Source organism: Bombus affinis, chromosome 9 (genome assembly GCF_024516045.1).
Source record: "Bombus affinis isolate iyBomAffi1 chromosome 9, iyBomAffi1.2, whole genome shotgun sequence".
Taxonomy (NCBI): domain Eukaryota; kingdom Metazoa; phylum Arthropoda; class Insecta; order Hymenoptera; family Apidae; genus Bombus; species Bombus affinis.
In genome coordinates this window covers 10,954,247-10,975,055 of record NC_066352.1, presented here as the reverse complement: position 1 = coordinate 10,975,055, position 20,809 = coordinate 10,954,247, and the positions used below count along the sequence as shown (strand labels likewise).

Genomic DNA, 20,809 nt, shown 5'->3' with positions numbered 1-20,809 from the left:
AATAAACTTTTGTGTGACTGAATATGCATATAACATTGTACGTGTACAACCCTATTTCAATGAACGCTCCCTGACTTTCGCGAATATTAGCTCCGTTGCGTGATAACTATCCTTTGCACGTGTCTAATGCGGTACATACTTTTAATGTATAATGCAAGCAATAATGATTAGCGTCAAGTCAGCTGGCAGCGGCCTACTGTGGAGAAAATCGCAAACCGATAAAACTTGTTCTTTAGTGTAATAATTTATTAAATTTCTCGTACGTACAAACCAATTATATATCAATGACGATCGTGAATATTCGCTTGGATTAAAAACGATTAAATTATGTGTGTTCTATCCCTCGATAGTCTGTATATATCGAACTCTGGCACCAGTTAAATCTATTGCATTAGATTCACAGGGCAAACACCTTTTGAAGTCATGGCGAAACAAATAACACCAGAGAAAGTTATTCACATTACGTGGCTCAGTGTAGTTATAACTCTTTGTTGGCCGCTTCCTATCAACAGCGACAGAAATAAAATCTTTTGTTTCAAGATATTGCAGATCTGCAGTATTATAAGCGCCTGTTTGCTATTTCTGCCAATGCTATATTTTTGCTACGTACACTTTGATGATTTGATCGTTACTTCCTCGTGCGTTTGCCTTACAATAGGTGTATCACAAAATATATTTCAGACTATTGTATGCAGCGTCAAACACGTGTCTTTACAGGTAAGTTTTAACGTCTGTCGTTACTTGATGTAACGCTAGATAATTATTTGGAATAAAGGACGCTTCATCGATTTTGTTGAACTTGAGGTATTTTGTAAAGATTAATACTTTTTCTTAGTATGTGCCGCAGCGCCTGGATTAATGATATTCGTCTCATTATTTACTATCATGATTTAGATGGCTATATAGCCGACTTTTGACAATCTAACATTATTGTGTCTGATTTAGTTTACTTTTGAAGCATTAATACAGGTGGAAGAATTAATAATGTAGGTCAAACCTAATTTAAATCTAACACAAACCTAATTCAGATAAATTCAAACGAATTCGAAACATTAAGGACATGGTACATAGTAACAATACTTTTACATATCAATGGAAAACTATGACCGAGTTGGAATTATGTGTATTGAGAAAAATTATGTAACATATAGATCTTGATATTATACATATTTCAGACCTATCAAAATCGGCGTGACGTCCCCTATACTACAGCCAAAATTATACCAATTCATTCTAACTATGAGTTACAGCGTATAGTCGAGGAAATGATAGTTTGTATCAAAGAAGCGGAACAATATGAACGAGAAATTTTCTACAAGTACATCAAGAAATGCTATGTTTTCTGCGGTTGTTCCATAGTATGTACGTATGTGACTGCGGTTGGTTTTTCATTACGACCTGCAATTTTGCCAGTTCCTTTCCCATTTGATGTGGAATATCCGTTTCCTGTAAATTATACATCAGTATACATTATCATATATATGCAACATGTTTGCGTTTGTTTTCAATCCGCTGCGCAAATATGCATAAGCTCGTTTGGAGGGCTTTTACTTTGGTTCACGGCAGCGAGATTTGAGTGTTTGGCCGTGAATTTGGAGCGGAGCACAGACACTGATACATTGATCGATTGCGTTAAGAAACAATTACATTTAAGAAGGTAAAAATAACACGTGGAAGATGAAGCGTGTATTAAACGATACATTTATGTACAGTATTAGCGATTATTTTTTATAGATACGGAGAAGAAGTGCTTAATAATTTTCGTTTTATGGTACTTTACGCTGTTGGAGTAGCCACGTTTGCTTTGACTTTGTGTTGTATTATGATGATTGTAGTACGTATACTTTATAACGTTTTGCGTATAGTACAATGCATGTAACAACGATTATTCATTTAACTATTGACACAAATTTGTTAAACAGGATGTACCTCTGTTCGTGAAGATACAGTATATAGGTGCATGTGTTACTGTACTTACGGAAATTTACTTATACACATGGCCAGCTGATTACTTGATGGATATGGTAAATCATATTCTATTTTCCGTAGAAGTAAATGTTGAATCTTTGTTAATGTGTCATAATTCTTAGAGCATGGGCATCCCGCAAAGTGCATATAATTCGACCTGGTATGACCGGAGGTTGGAAATGCAGAAAAATCTACTGAACATGTTAACATATCAAAAACCATTAGTACTTTCCATAAGATGTGTAGTGCCAGAACTCTCATTGCGTTATTATTGTTCGGTAAGACAAATTGGTGTTGAAGTGTCATAGTTACGAAAGAATTAATCAAAGGTATTATATAAATAACAAATCTTTAACATTTCAGTACCTGTCCAATGCCTTCTCCATCTTCACTACTTTGCGCGTCATGATACAGAATTAATTCAAGATGAATATGCTCTGAACGTGGTTCTATTCGTATAAAGAACCATTTTTTGTGATAATCGCGATTAATGTCATTCTATTTCATAACTAATCGTGTATTAACATTGACTCTTTATGGATTTTTATGAACACAAATATTTATTCAAGTGAAGACCATAAGAAGAATATAACTGGGATCATTGTAGCAGCTAAATTATTCGTAATTGGATACTCGTGTTCATGGAGCTTATACTAATGGAGGGGCCCCAGCACGTGCGGATAGGATCAACGGAAAGAAATACACTTTTCTGTTCCTAGCCATTATCGTGGTTGCTGGCCTTGTGGTCATATACCCGTAAGTGTGTAGTCTGATGACCGTATTCTACTTTATCTCTCAAATAACTAAAAGCTTCTCTGACCATTTACTTCAAATCTTTTTGTATAATTAAAAAAATATACAATAATATTGTTGAAATTAATAAACTAGGTCAGGCATGATATTTGCATCATTGATATGGTGCAAAATATAAATCACTTATTAGAGATAATTAAAGAAATATAAATGTACAAACAATTAAACAAAATAGATACATACATATAGTATATATATAAAATGAAAAAATCACTCCCCTTCGCCCCCACCGTGATCCGTCGTTGTTTGAATAGCGCCCCGCAAGAGAAAAACTCAGAGTGAAGGAATTATTATAGAGACAAAAGTAATACCTCTCTAATGATCACACCTGATACGCATTTTCTTATGTCTGGTATATGGTCAAGACCCCTCCATAGGTACAACCTCTATGCTTGTGCTATAGTAACTTACAAACAATACGTTTCATTTAATTCATAGTACCTCCACATGTAACATAGCGATTCGAGAATAACTTAACATCAATTATTTGTTTACTTGGACAGGCAATCTTATTACCTAAGCTATTATCGTTCAAACATTTTGTATACAATTAATTATTTCTAATACTCGCAGATAGTGAACTTATGTTACACATTGTACTACGAAATGTATCCAGTAATTTGCTGGCTGTTCCATATGGGATGTCTCCCACAGCAGTAACCACGCATGGGAGAATTACGTAATAAAGCGGAATTCAAAAGAAAACTCTCAGGCTGTTATTAGTGCTGCAATAGGGATTCTTTCATATTTTATTTCAATCGTACTAAGAATACTCACGTAACTGTATACAACCGAATCATTACCTCTATATGATTTCATTATTTGTTTCATTACAATTCTTAAGAATTATTTCAAACCAAAGCGTTCTGCTTCAAGACAGAACGTTGCGATATCTTGACCCGATAGTTGGCTTTAACTTCGCGACGGTATGTTACGAAATGTGACGCCAGAAACGGCGATAGCTTTTACTCAATTTATCCTGGGATTGTCCTGTTGTTGGCCGCTTCCATCGACAGCTACCAAGTCTCAGATACTTTGCTTCAAAATTTTGAGATCCGTGTTATTTCTCAACTCACTTTTACTCTTTTGTCCTTTGCTATACGCAATATATATGCATCGTGAGGACACAGCAATGTTTTGTAAATCAGTTTCTTTGGCACTTGCTGTTGTGCATGTACCTCTGCATTCCACCTACTGCTTCAGTCAACACGATCGATATCAGGTAAAATTCGTCTTTAATAGTCATCTCAAAATTTAGTGATCCAAATAACGTACTGCAGCGATTAATCGAAGAGATGAAATCTTGTTGCGAGAAAGGAAATTCGTACGAAAGACAAATCTTCCAACGATACGTGGACAAGTACGCCATATACTACGCAGCATCTGCAGTTTGGTTTTATTGGAGCCCATCTATTATTCTCATCGGAACGTTCTTCATATCTGATCCCTTCCCAACGAATGCAGAATATCCGTTCCCAGTTGATTTTGAACCCGTGAGGAGCATTATTTTCTTGCAACAATCGCTCGTCGGTATGCAATGCGCGTCACTTCTGTGCACCAATATACTTTGCGCGTTACTGTTGCTCTTCGCTGCAGCGCGCTTCGAGATTTTAATGACCGAAATATGTGCCGTTAACAGTGTTAAATCATTGATAAAGTGCGTAAAAAAGTATTACACTCTGAAAAGGTATGCAACGATTCTACGGTGAAAAAGAACTTGATTAAACTGTATATCTTAGAGAATATAAGGTATTAGAAAATATCATGGATATTTTTCAAACGTGTGGTTTTAGATACGCAGAAGAAGTGGCGAACACAGCTCGATATACAACTCTGATTACACTATGTATCTGTGGCATAGAAAGCGTATTTGCTGGCATCATTTTTATCGGAGTGAGTAATAAATACGACAAATTAATATGCAATTACAATAAAGATTATTAAAATCTGCTGGTACAAATAGCGACAACCATTTACCGTGAAACTTCAATTCGTTACCGTATCTATAACTGTGCTATTGGCGGTATTCATGTGCGCGTGGCCAGCTGACAACTTAATGGATGTAGTAAGTTTTAAATTTTAGTACTGTAGCTTCAAATTAAGAATTATAATTAAGTGTATTTTTCTACCAGAGTGAAAGTACCATGCGATCGGTTTACCAATCTAAATGGTATGAACAGCCTTTAAGGATACAAAAATTTATATTGTTCATGATGATTCCACAATCTCCGGTGATCTTAAGAATCAGGTGTATCATTCCGGCTTTCTCACTGAACTATTATTGCTCGGTAATGGAATGATTTTTCTTAGTCGATTTCATTGCCATCTTTATCATTGTAATAATTTAGGTACCAACTACTTCATATTTCAGTTCATCACAAACGTGCTTTCTATGTTTACGGCCCTACGAGTTGTCATGTTACAAGATGAAGATGGAATACTTGAGGATATTTAGCAGTCGTTTGAATTTTGTAAATTATGTAATGGTTTAATTGTTATGCAGTAAATTGTTTCCCGTGATTTGCTTAATTTATTGATTAAATTTCACTAGTTCAACTGTTAGGAAAGTTGCATAAGGAAAAGAACGCGTTTCGAATACGTGGCGCACTGAACATTAAGCTCTACGATAAGTCTTACGGAAAAAATTTGAAGCATTAAACAAAAATTGAGTAAGATGTCTGATTTGAAAATCTAGTGAGAGAAAATTTATCTAACTGTGAGGTCCCTATCGCTTGCTCGTATAATACCACATAGGAATTTTGTTCTTGAAGGGATGCAGTGTGAATTGATGATTGAGGTAAATTTGAGAAATAGAGTAGCAGATGCAATTTGCCATTACAAATAGGAAACATACGGTTCTGTTATTTCATAGAAATAATGACATGCATTGAACAGTTGCTATTTTTGAGAAATAGAGGTTTTGTGCTTCGACCATCTGTATGGCAGCACTCAAAAGGTACGTGAGTAATTTAGCGGATGTGGCATACCCTTTTAACTTGTTCACACTACTTTTTCGGCGCTTAATAACTGAGACTCTGTCATAAACCTTGGAGTTTTCAAACGGTCATGCGACTGCCAATCTAATGGTTTCCGTGATACAAGCCGAACCCTTTCGTATATTCCTCAATGTTGAATGGTTCCACTTCCTGGATACTCGTACATAACACTGGGCCTCGATGGCCCTTCCAAGGGCACAACGTGCAATGGAAGGGAGGATACGAGGTATTAAGAATACTGAAACAGCACATTTTCGTCAGAATTCTAGTCATATCTCAGAAAAGGCAAGTGAAATTACTATCTCTCGGTAAATCGCTTCACACGTCGCGAAACGTTTTAAATATCGTAACAGCATCGCGATCTCTGCACAGCTATATACATATATATAAAAATCACAATCAATCAATAGTAATTAATCTATTTCTTGCAACTACACATCGCAAGAGGAAACACTGTTGGTTACACCCCTTAATCAAATGGGAACCCTTTCGCTCGATTCCACATGGTTCTTTGAACCGTATATCGGTACCAAGGAGGAAGCATCAGTCCGGAAGAAATTGAAGATCACATCACTGAAGTCAGTAACATCAGGAGTGTCATCCTCGGAAGAAGAACTCTATCGAACCTGTGTTTAGAAGAACTCATCGTCGCCAAAGGAGTCGGTTACTGGGTAAAAGTGATATCCAACAACGACAGAATCGAACGAAGCAAGTGAAGTCAACCGTTCTAGAAAATTGACATCCACTCTCAGGACAAGAGCCATCGCTTAGAGTCAATTGCGTCAGAAGCGTTAGGTACGTCATATACACGCAACACCCCTTCAACGACAAGTGAACACCATGTAAAGTTGTAGTATTCGTAACCTTAACTAGAAACAGCACATATCTCTTCATCGTGCCAGTCGTATCGCCACTTCCAACAGTCATTCGTATTTTTGCTTCCGAATTACTTATTTATCTCACTTAGATTCCGTGTTTTCTTACCCTATCTCCACATAAAAACATATAATACGGCTCCTAGTCACGAAGATCGCATGAAGTCTTTGAAATCGAGACGCGACGCTTTTAAAGTAAAATTCGTATGCTTACTCGATAACTATGAAGAAGAAATATCCGCAACGAATATTCGCGTATAGTTAGAAGATTCAGAAGTCGAATTTACCTCCCTCATTAAATCACAGGTCGAATTAGATCAGATGGACGTCGTACAATCAGCTCCAATGATCTTAACATTGAGAGATGTTATAGAGAAGAAGGTCTTGACTCACATTCACTTTGTCCGAGGCGTGGGACGATCGTGGTTCAAAAGATCTAACCTATCCATGCCTTATCACTGTTACGATCGCAATCCTATGCAGATGCTTAAGCAATTTCACTTTTAACCACCTGCATTGAAGTAAATGTAATGTAATAAGTACCATTTTCTTTTTTGTCATATATTTTGAACCACGATCGGTTCACAGCACGAACGAATATCTTATGTATGTAACTTATGACTCTCCGCTCTACAGCATATCCAAAATTCAACACATAATATAAAACACATGACATGAATTCAACAGACAACGATTGGAGCTAAGACTCTCTTTTGTTCACAATTATCAATTGCTCTACTCAGTCACAAAATTCGATAGAAAATACGTGGTACTTTCAAAACAAATATCAGTCTCATACCGACTTCTTATAAAATGAAATCACATTTTCTAAAATAAATTTACCAATATTTATGGATTCTTACGAAGAATGGCACTGTTCACGACAATATACGAATCGATGACTGAAGAAAATTCATGTACATATTTGCGGCCCTACCTACGACACGAAACCAGTTAAAGCGATCGAATCTTTCGGTAACAACGCGATAAACTATTCACCTGTTTGGAGAATTCTAGAAAAACGATATAATCAGCCAGCAATAATCGTAATAATACATCGCTTGAAGGTTCTGCTTGAACTACCGTGAACTTATCGCGCTCCGAACCAAGATCTTCGATGATTCTTAAATCACAGGAAATCTCACTATCGCGCCTTAGAAGCTCTCACGCAACCGACTGTAGATACCCTCCTTTAATATTTATTTAAGTCAAAAATAGACCGCGAGATAACACTGAAATGGAAAGAATTCATACAAGAACTCGTAATACAACATTCCCAAAGCTAGAGATATTGTTTATACTCTTATACGATCGCTACAAGATTTCAGAACCAGTCGGATCTAGTTCGTGCGTTTCATCAATATTAAATATTGAAAAAGTCACTCCTTGACGTAATCAGCAATCTTTCAGTCGTAATGCACCACACACAACACGACAAACGCGTCGCGAATTACGGCCAACCGTTCAGTGTTCCTTCGTTATCACCAAGATTGCGTGTAACTTTTCCCAAGAATCACATCTTTCGCAGAACTGCCAATTTACGCATTTACATTAATACTTTCCATCAGACGTATAGCACCAAAGTTTTCCTTGTGTCATTTCTCTTCGTAAACGCAAGTTGGCGTTCGAGTGTCATAATTATGAAAGAATTAATCAGAGATATTATATGAACCATATAATAAGAACGTAAAGAACCATTCCTTGTGATAATCGCGACTGTCACATTAATGTCACACTATTTCATAACTAAACGTGTATTAACATTGGCTTTTTTTGAATTTCTATGAACACAGATATTTATTTCAATGAAAACCACTTTCGAAATATAACTATTCTACATTGTAGAAACTGCGTTATTCGTAATTGGATACTATAGTAACTGAACAAATGATACCTTCCGTTTTATTGCATGTACTTACACATCTAATGAATGCCTAAATCATTTAACATCAATTATTTGTTTACTTGGAAAGGAATCTTTATTACCTAAGCTATCATCGTCCAAAGATTTTGTGTATAATTATTACCTCTAATACTTGCAAATAGTGAACTTATGTTAGACGTTGTACTGCGAAATGTGTCGAGTAATTTGCAACCTGTTCCATATGCGATATCTCCCACAGTAGTAAGCACATAAAGGAAAATTACGTATTCAAGCGGAATTCGAGAGAAAACTCTTAGGCTGTTATTAGTGTTGCAACAGGGATTATTTCATATTTTGTTTCTTTCGTACTAAGAATACGCAAGTAACTGTATACAACTGAACTATTACCCCTACACGATTTCTTTATTAGTTTCATTAGAATTCTCGCGAATTATTTCAAAGTAAAGCGTTCTGCTTGAAGACAGAACGTTGTGATCTCTTAACACGGTAGTCGTCTTTAAGTTCGCGTCGGTATGTTTCGAAATGTAGCGCCAAAAACGGCGATAGCTTTTACTCAATTTATCCTGGGATTGTCCTGTTGTTGGCCGCTTTCATCGACAGCTACAAAGTTTCAAATACTTTGCTTCAAAATCTTGAGATCCGTGTTATTTCTCAATGCACTTTTACTCTTTTGTCCTTTGTTGTATGCGATATATGTGCACCGCTATGATACAGTAATGTTTTGCAAAGCAGTTTCTTTGGCACTTGCTGTTTTACAAGTACTTCTGCATTCCTTCTACTGTTTCAATCAGTATGATCGATATCAGGTAAGATTCATCTGTAATAGCAGTCTCAAAAGTTAGTGATTTCAATAACGCATTGCAGCGATTAATCGAAGAGATGAAATCTTGTTGTAAGGAAGCAAATTCATACGAGAGACAGGTCTTCCAACGATACGTGGACAAATACGCCGTATACTACGCGGCATCTGCAGCTTGGTTTTATTGGTGCGGTGCAATTGTTCCCATCGGAACGTTCTTCTTACCCGATCCCTTTCCAACGAATGCAGAATATCCGTTCCCAGTTGATTTTGAACCCGTGAGGAGCATAATTTTCTTGCAACAATCGCTCGTTGGTATGCAGTGCTCGTCACTTCTGTGCACTAATATATTTTGCGCGTTACTGTTGCTCTTCGCTGCGGCGCGCTTCGAAATTTTAATGACCGAAATACGTGCCGCTAACAGTGTTAAATCATTGATAAAATGCGTAAAAAAATATTATACTCGGAAAAGGTATGCAACGATTCTACGATGAAAAAGAACTTGATTAGACTGTATATCTTAGAAAATATAAGGTATTAGAGAATATCATGGATATTTTTCAAACGTGTGGTTTTAGATACGCAGAAGAAGTGGCGAATACAGCTCGATATACAACTCTGATTACGCTATGTATCTGTGGCGTAGAAAGCGTATTTGCTGGCATCATTTTTATCGGAGTGAGTAATGAATACGTCAAATTAATATGCAATTACAATTAAGGTTATTAAAATATACTCGAACAAATAGCGACAGCCATTTACTCTGAAACTTCAATTTGTTACCGTATCTGTAACTGTGCTACTGGCGGTATTCATGTGTGCGTGGCCAGCTGACAACTTAATAGATGTAGTAAGTTCTAAATTTTAGTATTGTAGCTTCAGATTAAGAATTACAGTTAAGTATATTTTTCTACCAGAGTGAAAATACTATGCGAGCGGTTTACCAATCTAAATGGTATGAACAGTCTCTAAGGACGCAAAAATTTATATTATTCATGATGATTCCACAATCTCCGGTGATCTTAAGAATCAAGTGTTTCATTCCAGCTTTCTCACTGAACTATTATTGCTCGGTAATGGAATGATTTTTCTTAATCGATTTCACTGCCATGTTTATCATTGTAATAATTTAGGTACCAACTATTTGATTTTTCAGTTCATCACAAACGTGCTTTCTATGTTTACGGCTCTACGAGTTGTTATGTATCAAGATGAAGATTGAGTAGTTGACGATATCTAGCAATCATTTGTGAATTGAGTAATGACTTAATTGTTACACAGTAAATTTTTTCCTGTGATCTGCTTATTTCATTGATTAAATTCCATTAGTTTGAACCGTTAGGAAAGTTGCGCAAAGGAAAGATAACGCGCTTCCAATCTGCACTGAACATTAAGCTCTACGATGAGTTTCACGGGAAAATTTTTAAGTGTGAAATTGAATAAGCTGCCTTATCTAGAAATCTAGTGGACAAAAGTTTATCTAATTGTAAGGTACTTACCTTTTATTCATATAATGCCAGCTAATATTTTTATTCTTGATTGGTTGCGTAGTAAAGCAGTGTGGTTTGATGATTGAGCTAAATTGGAAAAATAAAGTAGCAGGTGCTATTTGTTATTACAGATAGAAGATATACGGGTCTGCTATCTCATAGAAATCATGTTATGCATCGGAATAAATTTATTATTCATTATTGTCGTCTAATTTTTTTTATTATTTCCTTTGGGAATTTATTTTCAGTGATTGTCCCGTTTGCATATTTTTATATTTGACGTTACATCTAAATAATTTTGTATATTTCATTCTCAGAGCACTACGATCAAAAGGATAAACTTGGGATGCTGACAAAATTATAGAAACGATTTTATAGGTTAATTCCCATGGATGGAGATAATAACAAACATCCGTAAAGATGTACGGACTTCAAAGTGCCTGTCTTTCAAATTCTATGTTAAGGTAAACTGGATCTTAGAATTTAGAAATATTGTTAAAAGATTTCTTTTCATATCCATTTCACGGGTTCTGTACGTCTTTAAGTTTTTAACTTTTTCTCAACATTAAATGTCGGATTACGCGTCTAAACAGTCTCGAATAGATAATAAATTAAACCAAAATCCTTTCTAACAATATTTTATTTCATTTCTTCTATTGACGTAATGAATGTCCAATAAAAATGTACGATAAATCACAACTACTGTTATTTAGTCTAAATTATGCCTCGCTGTATTCGAAGTGTTGATTTAATAACAAGAAATATAATATATTCCTATCTATGCGGTTCTTTGCAGTAACTAGTACTTAATTATTATCGTATAGACTAATATCTATTCACGAAACGGAAACGAAGTGGCTTATTGGGTACATTCACCATCATAAAACTGCTTTTGATGTCAGCATAATCATATTCAACTCTGAATTGTCGTACAAGCTGAAATACGTATAACGCGATCAATTAATAATCGATTACAATATTATAATTAAACCTAACAGTAAATACCTTTGCTGTCAATAGCATCATTTTTATTTCAGCCATATTTTTCCCTAAACATGATCTCACACCATATCCGAATGGTAAATAGTTGAAGTCTGTATCTTCTTTTGCACAATTAGACAACCATCTTTCTGGCCGGAATTTTAACGGATCCTCGAAGTTCTCCTCGCGTTGCGAAGTAATTTGATTTGCCATTATGACAAATGTCTATAAGAATTTACTTCTTAACCAAGCAATAATCTTATTTAACTACATTACGCTATTACGCTTACCCCTTTAGGTATCGTATATCCATGAAGATGTATGGTTTTTGGTAACAGTCTAGTGATGTAGGGGATAGCAGGGTGTAATCTTTGAATCAAATAAATCATTATCGCGATAATATAATAGCGATATCTACTCGATATGTACTCTTATAAAAATTACTACCTTAAAGTTTCTTGAATACAAGCTTTCAGATATGGCATATTTTTCAATGTTCTTTCCGTGAAAGGAGCATCGTTATTTGGCAAAACAGAAGTAATTTCATCGTAGAGTCTTCTTTGAGTCCGTGGATTCTTTGCCAAATTATATAATATGAACGCCTCGGAGTTCGCCGTCTAGAAATCGAATAAACGTTAAATTTCACTATACATCATTGTCACTGCTGTTATGCTGTCAATAATTACCGCTTGAACACCTAAAATGATCATATCCATCAGCAACGTACAAATGTCGTCTGGATGAATACCTTCGTTCACGAGAAGCTTTTCCAAAACGGGTGAACTATCCTCAGCCATTAAACTTTTCTCTGCATGGGATTTGTGAATTCGAAGTTTACCTTGAGCTTGGCGGACATATTTTCCTATGACACTGAAGAAGACGTTCACGAAATTTCCTGGAAATAATTCCATGTATGAAATTTTGGTCATCAACTTACTTATCGAGCACGTCACAAGCTTCGAAGAGCTTCTTAGCGAATGGAGTCAAGAAAAATCGCCACACTTGAAAGCCAGTTTCACAGCGGCTCATGTACTTGTGAGCTGTTAACAAGGCGTTAATAATTCTTGACGTTTCGGACGTCGGATTGTAGCCTGGTGACTCCAAAAAGCCGAGACGCTTGTTGAATGTTACGTCGTAAAAACATTCCATAGCCCAGCGAATCATGTCCTCGTGGAAACTAGCAGGCACCTATTCGCGTCATTAATTTATCGTGTCGTATCGTAAGGTTTACATTACCAAATTGTATAAACTGTAATATATATACTTCATTTTGTCTGTTACGTATTTTGTATATCCTAGTAATAACTTCGTCGCAAATCGTATCGATCTTCCCAAAAAAGCTTGGGGCAATTTGACCGAATATTTGCTCCACTTTTTCTCTCACTTCTAACCATTCCGTACCTTGCCTGAATAATTTTTTGATCAATAGATTTAAATTTTACGTGTATACAAATTATCTATGATAGGTGTAGGTATTTACTTACATAGAAAACGGCCCTGCAAGACGATATTTACGATAGTTCAGTCGATAATGTTGTAGAATATCGATTCCGCTTCTTATAGGCGTATCGCCTTCCTGCTTAAGGACCTCTGCTATGTGTTCGGGTCTACATTAATGAACAAAGGTAATGAGCGAAAGCGTGATGAAGCAGAGCTATCGAAAACTATTACCTTGGAAAAGGTTACCTGTGAATCATGACAATGTCTCCTGAAAGAGGTCCATTAATTCTTACGATACAACCGTATTCGTTGAATAAATATTTTAAGGGTGTTACATTGCGATTCCACGTCAGTCGTCCTGAAAACGTCTCATTTGAAATTTAACAATCACCTATATTCGCAGAGACAGGATTGAAACTGAGCTATTTCAAACTTTTACGGGATTTACGTGATATCGTTTGAATATTTTTTTAATTTTCTGTAACTATTCTGTCATCGAGATACCAAAGGGAACGCGCAATTGGAAATTCGAAGAGCAAATCGAATTTTCCTTTTAAAAATTTTCTGTCCACTATTTCTTACGATCACATTTAAAATTTTTAAACGATTACTGTACAGAGAGGAACTAGTCTCTTCGAATTTCAACCTATTGGTACTTCAACAGATCGTACCCTGGGTGAATCTGTTGATTAGCAGACTGGAAAGCACTTGCGTACCGAGGAGCGGCACGTATTTCCAATATTTCTCCCAGATCTTCAAAATCGCCGGTCCAGGGATCTCTTCGAATGGCAATGGCGTCTTATCACCGATAATCTGCGACTCGATCTTAGATGTGGTCACCTCGAACGTAGTAGTTGAAACCTCTGCGGCCGTTTGATCCAGCAGAGGAATCGCATCTGCGCGTAAAGACTCGTTGACGACAGAAGCTGCTTGTGACTGAGTCATGGATGCAGCTAAAATGGAGAAAAATATTGATAACCTAACGAGGACAGTATTTTCAAAAATACTTACAGAGAAGATCGGAAGTGTCAATATTGAGACATTTCTGACTCTCGCTTGCTCCCAGAGGTTTCGACACCTTCATCACCGAATATTGTCGAGAAATCGACATTAAACGTGATAATAATCGTTGCATTTTAAAGCGCAGTTTGTTAGCCCCCGATTAATATTTTCTTTTAGGAAAGAAATAACAGCTTAGTTGTCCTGGTAACCGGCAAAAAAAAATGTTAATATCGTTTTTGCAAATGGCGTCACAACAAGGTGAAGTACGTGTCGAATCCAAACAAACGGAATAAAGCTGTTTACGTATAAACTTTATTTAACATAAAAATTTATCATTACAGATTACAAACTAGACGATATGAAACATCGTAAATGTACATTGTAAAATTCACACATCAACTTCGATCTCCACATCCTCTTCGTCATCCGAAACAGTCTTTTCAGTCGTTGCACTCTTTGTATCATCCTTCGCTAATTTTCTAGACGATTCCTTCTGGGAATCGGAGTTCGACAAAGCGGTGTTTTCGCTCTCTTTCGTATGCCGCCATTTCATTCGTCGATTTTGAAACCAGACTTTTACCTGAGGAGAACAGATCATCGTTCGAATTCGACTTTTCCAATTGCTTTACGTTCGCAGCTAATTTAATGTTATACTTGTGCGTCTGTCAAGCCTAAAGTAGCAGCAAGTTGCCGCCTGTCCGGTTTCGTGATGTACTTTTGCAGAGAAAATCTTCTTTCCAAACCTTTTCGTTGCAAAGAACTGAACACAGCCCTCGACCAAGATCTTTTTCTTCTGGTATTGGTCTCTGATTGATTGGTCGGTGTCGAGGCAGACGATATCGGTACTGTAAAAGTTCGTAAAAAGCTAAAGGTTTAAATTGCTCTCGAAATATTTCCAGATCCTACGCAAACACGGTAAGGGGAAGTGCTTGGTTGGATAAAACAGAGGCCTGAGGATTCGTCGCGGTGGACGCTAGTGCAAGATTACAAATTAGAGGGAAACGTGACATGATGTAAACATTGTAAACGGTAGTCTTAGCTGGATGGGTGTCTGTTTCAACAGATCCTATCCCGAACAAGAGGCCTCCAAGATTGGGTACTTCTGGCTGATTTACAGCCCTACAGAAGTATACAACATGTGTACGAGTTTAAACAGTGTGGTTCTCTCTCCGGTTGGTACGGTCCTCCGCATGAATTGGATGGCTAACAGTTAGTAAGGTCATACTTATTTCGGGAACTTTGTGCTATCGTTTGAAAGTGCAACTTCTATTGATAAATTCTTACTTATTCTATTGTTAGTCGTCGATTATAAGCGGTTGAATCATTTGGAAACATCCGTTTCTGCTTAGTTTTCGGTGATCTTTTATTATATCAATATTTTTATCACATGTAAACAATATACGAACGAAAAGCAAAGGGGAGTTCAGGTTTTCGACTTTTTAGCTAACCAAGAAGGAGTACGACGAAACCGCTGTTTACATCGACTATAAACGAATGGTGGCACTTAAGATGTCGTTTAAACACGAACAGGAAACACGGGAATACACTGACGCGTAAATATTTTGCTCTACTTGCTGTCGAGTATTCGGAGACAAGACAGTAGTCCATATGGTCACATTTGTTAATGACGCAACTTTCGTTTCATGAGCCACGGTTTTTAGACGATTTCCGCTAAAGGCATCGAAACGATCACGAATAACGTTAAATCGATTAACTCGCGTAATATAGTTGTATTAATTTTAGAAATACGTCTATACATAGAACAGAGAATAGATTACGAACAAAGATAACACTTTTCAATTTCTCACCTCTGGGAACAGGTCGAAGTGGAGCCGGTCGATAAATACTGGTATAATTTTCGACTACTCCGTTTCCATGGTTGGTACTTGCGTAGTTTCCGGAAATCGCAGTTTGAACGTAAGAAAATGGAGGGCAAATTCGTAGGGCTTCGCACCTGACGCAACCTCCAGGACAAGGACACCGCACCGTGGAAAATTGTACCGGAAGCGGCCTTAGTACATCTTTCGAAACATATATATTTATTCAGAAGTTGACCATGCAGGTCAAACGGGCAGTACGATGTCCATTTCATAACGATTACTTTTTTTGAAAATCGAGTCAACTAATGGAAATAAAGAAAATAATTTGAAGAACACGATAGATAGCCGTTTTTCATTCCATTACCTGTTTTCTTCGACGAAATTTCATCCGACAATATACGTTCTACTCCAAACTTCAATTGCTTCGAACAATTCGTATCCACAACGCGGGTTTTCACTTCGTTCATCTTTGTCTTTTCCCTTTAACTCACACAAGATTCCGATTATCCTAATATTTCCGACGCACACTTTTAACGACTACGACATTTTCCAACAATGCTCCACTTAAAATCGTAATCCAAATAAATCACGCACAAGTACACTCCACCGAACTACGAAGTTTATGTCATGATTAAAAGTGGACACAGTGTTTTTGACAATGATCCGATTCTTCGCCGATTACAAATAGAAGATGATCGAATTATCAGTCACTGGTGTCAACGAAAATAGTTACAGGCTAAACAATGACTTTCACGGAAGTGCATCAGAATGAACGAGTGAACGAGTTCCTGCCATGTTCAGAACGGAATTTGGTTTAAAAAAAAAATGATCCGAGCTCGCTGCAATTTCGTACGTGGGATTGGTCCACATGGACGGTGTAGGCGTGGCTCTCAGAAGATTGGTCCCTGAAGGACGATGAGTCTGATGTCAGACTCGATGGAGCATTGCTCGGAAGAATTCCCGATTCGATGCGTTTCACCAAATAAATATTATAAAATACGCTTAACGCATAAAACGGGATAAATTACCGGGATATTTAAAAATAAATTTAAGAAAAAAAATATACAAAACATAATTAAGAAAACACTTTAATATTGCAATTAGATATAATTCCATTTTATTCGGATATAATTTATTATACAGATTACAATTCTTTGAGGTCATCTTTTTATAGAAATTATAGTTATTACATACATTACTGTAAATCGTTATCTATCGCTATCATTAAATAAATTCGATTACATCGAGAAATCACGAGAACGAAAGTTTTGAACGTAATCGGTAATCTTTTTAGAAATGAAGTTCCAAAAAACAGAAATAGACGCTATTCGGGTTATACATGTCTGAGGAATAATAGCATAGAGACGTATGGCTGATGATATCTCTGGAAGCCATATGGTTATCTTTGCATGCAGACTTTCGGAGTATACAGTCACTTAGGTGTTTATTTGAAGAGCCATGTTTGAAGCAGCCTCTACCCACATGCTAAGAATATTCTTCGGGATATGTACACACCGTGATCCTCTATTCGATTTTATTAGGTTTTAGGATTTTCAAGAGTCCGGCGAATCATGATAAGCGAACCCCTAATTGAGTCCGTCAATCACGATCAGAAATTTTTACTACGAATCTCTTATATTCTCGCGTCAATCGATCGGGTCGATCCTCGAATACGAAACTTACGTTTTCAACTATCCGAGATTCTACTATCCGTGATTTTCTAGCACAAGTCTAGCGATATTCATCGATAGTGGCGAACGTAAGTCTTGTATTTCTACTTTTAGATCCATTCAAAGCATCATCAGTTAATATTGTACATTGTATAAGATTTTGACAGCAGGATCATTCCCTGGTACAGCTTCTCGATTTCGGAATCATTCTCTGACGCATCGTGCATACGGGAGTTTCTTTTTGGACGATTATAGTTTTGCAAACCCTGCAGGTTCTGAAATCCGAATGTCATTTTTGTATGTAGAATATGTCAGCTTTGATTTTCAATTTTGCAACTCGGTCGCCTAAAACAAGAGATCAACTCACTGAGAGCACTATAATGTTTCCATTGCCCGTGTTTCCCATTGCGTTTTGACGAATTGCTGTTATTATAAGAGTAAGCAGATAGCCACCGAAAGCAAGAAACGAAAGCGCTGTGACTGACAATTGGAATATCTTTGAAATTTTCGTATCTTTCCCTTTTTCTTCGTGATAATCTTCGTACCGTCTCATTGGTTTTTTGTTCATTCTTTTCAAAGGCTGTGCAACGGGCAATGATGACGAAAATGTTCTACTCGATATCTCTTCGGCTTGTACATCTTCCTCGACAACATCTACGCTCGTAAATTTATTTAATTGATTTCATTTTTCAATTACCTTCTTAAGTTGAATGTGTTTCTAAGGTTTCGAAAAAGTTTACCTTCTTCATTCGCGAGCGAGGACTTTATTTGAATTAATTCACTCATTGGTAGTTCGCTCAAACAATAAACTTCCTGCGTATAAAACGATGTCCGATTTGCCAATGTAACTTTCAAGCAGAGACATATCAATAGAAACGGTATCACGCCGGTATTCATGTTAAACTGTATTTTACGATTTAAACTGAGTTGTGAATCTCGCGAACGATGCTTCACCGGCAACGATGTTTCATCGACAAGGTTTGTTTCGTACTAATTCGAAAAAGTAACGAGGTTCTCCGAATCTGGAGATCTCGTCTCTCGTGCTTGGTTGACAAAGCGAAAAGAGTTTCAATCGTGGTCATCACGCGACCAACTAGGAACAGGAACGTTACGAATCAACAAGGTGGAAACAGGTAATTAACATCCGTTAGAATCAGGTCGAATGTAACTCTTAGTGTAGGAAAAGCTCCAGTCGCGATACAATGCAGAAGTTTTTGTGTACCGCCTTCTGCATTTCCACTATAGCGTTTTGTGCCTCCGGTTTGCCTCAAGAGGATGATGGTTAGTAGCAAAACTTAAGCTTCGCGATAAATCAACAGCCTGTTAATTGATTCGACTCGTAGGTGTTCTCGACAAGATAAAGACAGGCTTGGAATATGCGACCGATTATCTGGAGACTGCAAAGGATATCGCTGATCTGGTTGCAAAAAGTTTAGGCGGTAAGCAGAAGGAAAGACGAGGAGAGGATAATAGAACAAAGGAGAAAGGAAGTTTCGGTCCTTCTAACGTTATGTCCGCGTTCTTCCGTCTTTTTGGACTGGATTCGCAGAAAGTTACAGCCATTGCTGTGAACAGCGTTATATTTCTTGCGCAAATGGTACGTGTCTATTGCTCGATGTTTTACTATCAAATAATGGCGAGTCTCCGATCTGCAGATAAGTTCGTTGTTTAACTTGAAACCTCCGAAAGAAAATGCCGGCAGGAGTTTGGAAGACGAGACCGATGCTTCATCTTGGAATCCAGCTAAACTTATCACAGAGAGCAAGAGCGAGAGAGTGAGTCACACTGAATACGAAAATGAAACAGAAATTGTAAGTTATGAGATAACAGATGCGAATAATTTTCTTTTTAGATACAAAACTTAATCGAGCAGGCTCATGATGAGAATCTACCGGTTCGACTGATCGAGAAACTGGATGGTGCTGATTCCGCGTGTATCAGATTGCTGGTATGCAAAATTTCACCGGTGATAAGGGCGACGCAGAATTTCCTAAAAAACAAAGCCCAATGTAAATCACATCGAATGACTTCGTGGTTGCCCAAAAGAGACGAGTTCGAGGAAAACAGCGATGAATGCGAAAACACGCATACCGATTGCAATTTATTTTCCTAGCGGTAGTTATTGAATCGACCTGTAGTTTACTTAACTTTATTTGCTGCGAACCTGGTCGGAAAAAAATGACGGTGGGCCTGCAGGAATTTTTCAGAAATGCTGTAAAACTGAACACTTCGAATATCGTATAACATTCGCGTATTAATTTGAAAGGAAAATAGTCGAGACCTCTTTACGTGTAATAGCTACGTGTAATGGAATTTGCTAGGGATGAAGGTGTTGGTTTGCATAGCATATATATTTGCGTCCATACAAATATATACTATAATACAGAATATACAAGGTATTCCAAAATTAATTTACTGAACATTGCACATAGTAATATCTCTGGCGTATCGCGAGTACTCGTCGATGAACGAAAAGAAGAAAGCAGCGAAGTCAGAACTATCTTCTTTTCTTCGAATATGCACCATTTATTTTGAAATAAATACCGGTGAATTAAGTTTGGCAATACCCTTTATATTTCGAGCCATCTGCGGGATGGCTACGGCCGCATTCGATTATCCAAATAAAATTATATTGCTTGAAGTCGTTTAATCTTTACAAACAACATTTGTCTCTTGTATGTTACATAAGAAAATGCTTGTGATCATGGAGTATGGAATCGAAGCGTTTTCATGGAAAAATTATCCCGACCGCGTTACGAGGACGCTTATCGTCCGCTTACCGATTTTTAGCTACGATTAACGAAATATTCATCGATAATATCTGTATAAAACGCATTGTGCGAGAGACATAATATTCAGTTACGTAACAAAACTACGCAATCGAGTTATAAAATGAACTACTCGCAAATTATTGCACTATAGACGAAGCACCTTTTGACCGATTAAATAAACGTAGAACCATCGGACGTAATATATTAACGATTTATCAACTTCCGAAGCAATAAACGATGACGATACATATTTTTCACCGAGGGAAGATACTTGTATGATTTATAAGGACGGTGCTAAT

At 37.0% G+C, this 20,809-nt stretch overlaps 6 protein-coding genes and 1 long non-coding RNA gene across 10 annotated transcripts; 3 read left to right on the top strand and 4 right to left on the bottom strand.

Moving 5' to 3' along the window:
* Nucleotides 1-423: 423 nt before the first annotated feature.
* LOC126920290 (odorant receptor 85b-like) lies at nt 424-3,468 on the top strand. The gene is made up of 6 exons (XM_050730412.1): nt 424-717; nt 1,251-1,657; nt 1,735-1,834; nt 1,923-2,024; nt 2,091-2,246; nt 2,332-3,468. Exons 1-6 carry the CDS (start codon nt 424-426, stop codon nt 2,386-2,388), a joined length of 1,116 nt encoding a protein of 371 aa, XP_050586369.1. The 3' UTR covers nt 2,389-3,468.
* On the bottom strand, nt 1,316-8,366 carry LOC126920295 (uncharacterized). Its single transcript, XR_007711928.1, has 3 exons — nt 7,496-8,366; nt 5,769-6,015; nt 1,316-1,446 (listed from the first exon to the last, which is right to left on the bottom strand). It is a non-coding gene; the product is annotated as an uncharacterized LOC126920295 (long non-coding RNA).
* Nucleotides 3,569-11,027, top strand: LOC126920277 (odorant receptor 49b-like). 4 transcript variants are annotated; one of them, XM_050730392.1, is made up of 6 exons: nt 3,569-4,003; nt 4,062-4,468; nt 4,575-4,674; nt 4,745-4,846; nt 4,914-5,129; nt 10,470-10,526. In XM_050730392.1, exons 1-5 carry the CDS (start codon nt 3,710-3,712, stop codon nt 5,079-5,081), a joined length of 1,071 nt encoding a protein of 356 aa, XP_050586349.1. In that variant the 5' UTR covers nt 3,569-3,709; the 3' UTR covers nt 5,082-5,129; nt 10,470-10,526. The 4 variants fall into 4 exon arrangements, with proteins under 4 accessions (XP_050586349.1, XP_050586347.1, XP_050586350.1 ...); XM_050730390.1 differs by lacking the exon at nt 10,470-10,526 and adding an exon at nt 5,153-5,301 and having other exon boundaries at nt 4,914-5,069; XM_050730391.1 differs by lacking the exons at nt 3,569-4,003; nt 4,062-4,468; nt 4,575-4,674; nt 4,745-4,846; nt 4,914-5,129 and adding exons at nt 8,449-9,343; nt 9,402-9,808; nt 9,915-10,014; nt 10,085-10,186; nt 10,254-10,409 and having other exon boundaries at nt 10,493-11,027.
* A 421-nt stretch (nt 11,028-11,448) lies between these two features.
* LOC126920289 (probable cytochrome P450 12a5, mitochondrial) lies at nt 11,449-14,409 on the bottom strand. Its single transcript, XM_050730410.1, is given in 11 exon segments — nt 11,449-11,762; nt 11,832-12,032; nt 12,098-12,176; nt 12,255-12,424; nt 12,494-12,677; nt 12,745-12,995; nt 13,072-13,213; nt 13,292-13,414; nt 13,494-13,605; nt 13,919-14,247; nt 14,249-14,409. Coding segments are annotated over 11 exon segments (1,836 nt in total). The 5' UTR covers nt 14,383-14,409; the 3' UTR covers nt 11,449-11,651.
* Nucleotides 14,410-14,545: 136 nt separating this feature from the next.
* Nucleotides 14,546-17,061, bottom strand: LOC126920284 (H2.0-like homeobox protein). Its single transcript, XM_050730404.1, has 4 exons — nt 16,434-17,061; nt 16,058-16,270; nt 14,904-15,094; nt 14,546-14,829 (listed from the first exon to the last, which is right to left on the bottom strand). Exons 1-4 carry the CDS (start codon nt 16,534-16,536, stop codon nt 14,638-14,640), a joined length of 699 nt encoding a protein of 232 aa, XP_050586361.1. The 5' UTR covers nt 16,537-17,061; the 3' UTR covers nt 14,546-14,637.
* A 95-nt stretch (nt 17,062-17,156) lies between these two features.
* Nucleotides 17,157-19,073, bottom strand: LOC126920292 (uncharacterized). The gene is made up of 3 exons (XM_050730414.1): nt 18,480-19,073; nt 18,107-18,393; nt 17,157-18,014 (listed from the first exon to the last, which is right to left on the bottom strand). Exons 1-3 carry the CDS (start codon nt 18,634-18,636, stop codon nt 17,871-17,873), a joined length of 588 nt encoding a protein of 195 aa, XP_050586371.1. The 5' UTR covers nt 18,637-19,073; the 3' UTR covers nt 17,157-17,870.
* Nucleotides 19,073-19,902, top strand: LOC126920291 (uncharacterized; the record flags this gene model as incomplete). Its single annotated transcript, XM_050730413.1, has 3 exons — nt 19,073-19,336; nt 19,395-19,514; nt 19,592-19,902. Coding segments are annotated over 3 exons (645 nt in total), but the record flags the coding sequence as incomplete, so codon positions are not given.
* Between the last annotated feature and the right edge of the window lie 907 nt (nt 19,903-20,809).

Coding starts and splice junctions, on each gene's coding strand:
- LOC126920277 (XM_050730390.1), top strand. CDS start 3,710: ATGTTACGAAATGTGACGCCAGAAACGGCGATAGCTTTTACTCAATTT. Junction 4,004..4,061: donor GTCAACACGATCGATATCAG/GTAAAATTCGTC, acceptor AACGTACTGCAG/CGATTAATCGAAGAGATGAA. Junction 4,675..4,744: donor CTGGCATCATTTTTATCGGA/GTGAGTAATAAA, acceptor TGGTACAAATAG/CGACAACCATTTACCGTGAA.
- LOC126920284 (XM_050730404.1), bottom strand. CDS start 16,536: ATGAACGAAGTGAAAACCCGCGTTGTGGATACGAATTGTTCGAAGCAA. Junction 15,095..16,057: donor ACTTCGACCTGTTCCCAGAG/GTGAGAAATTGA, acceptor GAACTTTTACAG/TACCGATATCGTCTGCCTCG. Junction 14,830..14,903: donor TAGGCTTGACAGACGCACAA/GTATAACATTAA, acceptor TGTTCTCCTCAG/GTAAAAGTCTGGTTTCAAAA.
- LOC126920290 (XM_050730412.1), top strand. CDS start 424: ATGGCGAAACAAATAACACCAGAGAAAGTTATTCACATTACGTGGCTC. Junction 1,658..1,734: donor AAACAATTACATTTAAGAAG/GTAAAAATAACA, acceptor TATTTTTTATAG/ATACGGAGAAGAAGTGCTTA. Junction 1,835..1,922: donor GTTGTATTATGATGATTGTA/GTACGTATACTT, acceptor TTTGTTAAACAG/GATGTACCTCTGTTCGTGAA.
- LOC126920292 (XM_050730414.1), bottom strand. CDS start 18,636: ATGAATACCGGCGTGATACCGTTTCTATTGATATGTCTCTGCTTGAAA. Junction 18,394..18,479: donor CTCGCTCGCGAATGAAGAAG/GTAAACTTTTTC, acceptor TTACGAGCGTAG/ATGTTGTCGAGGAAGATGTA. Junction 18,015..18,106: donor GAAACATTATAGTGCTCTCA/GTGAGTTGATCT, acceptor TTCGGATTTCAG/AACCTGCAGGGTTTGCAAAA.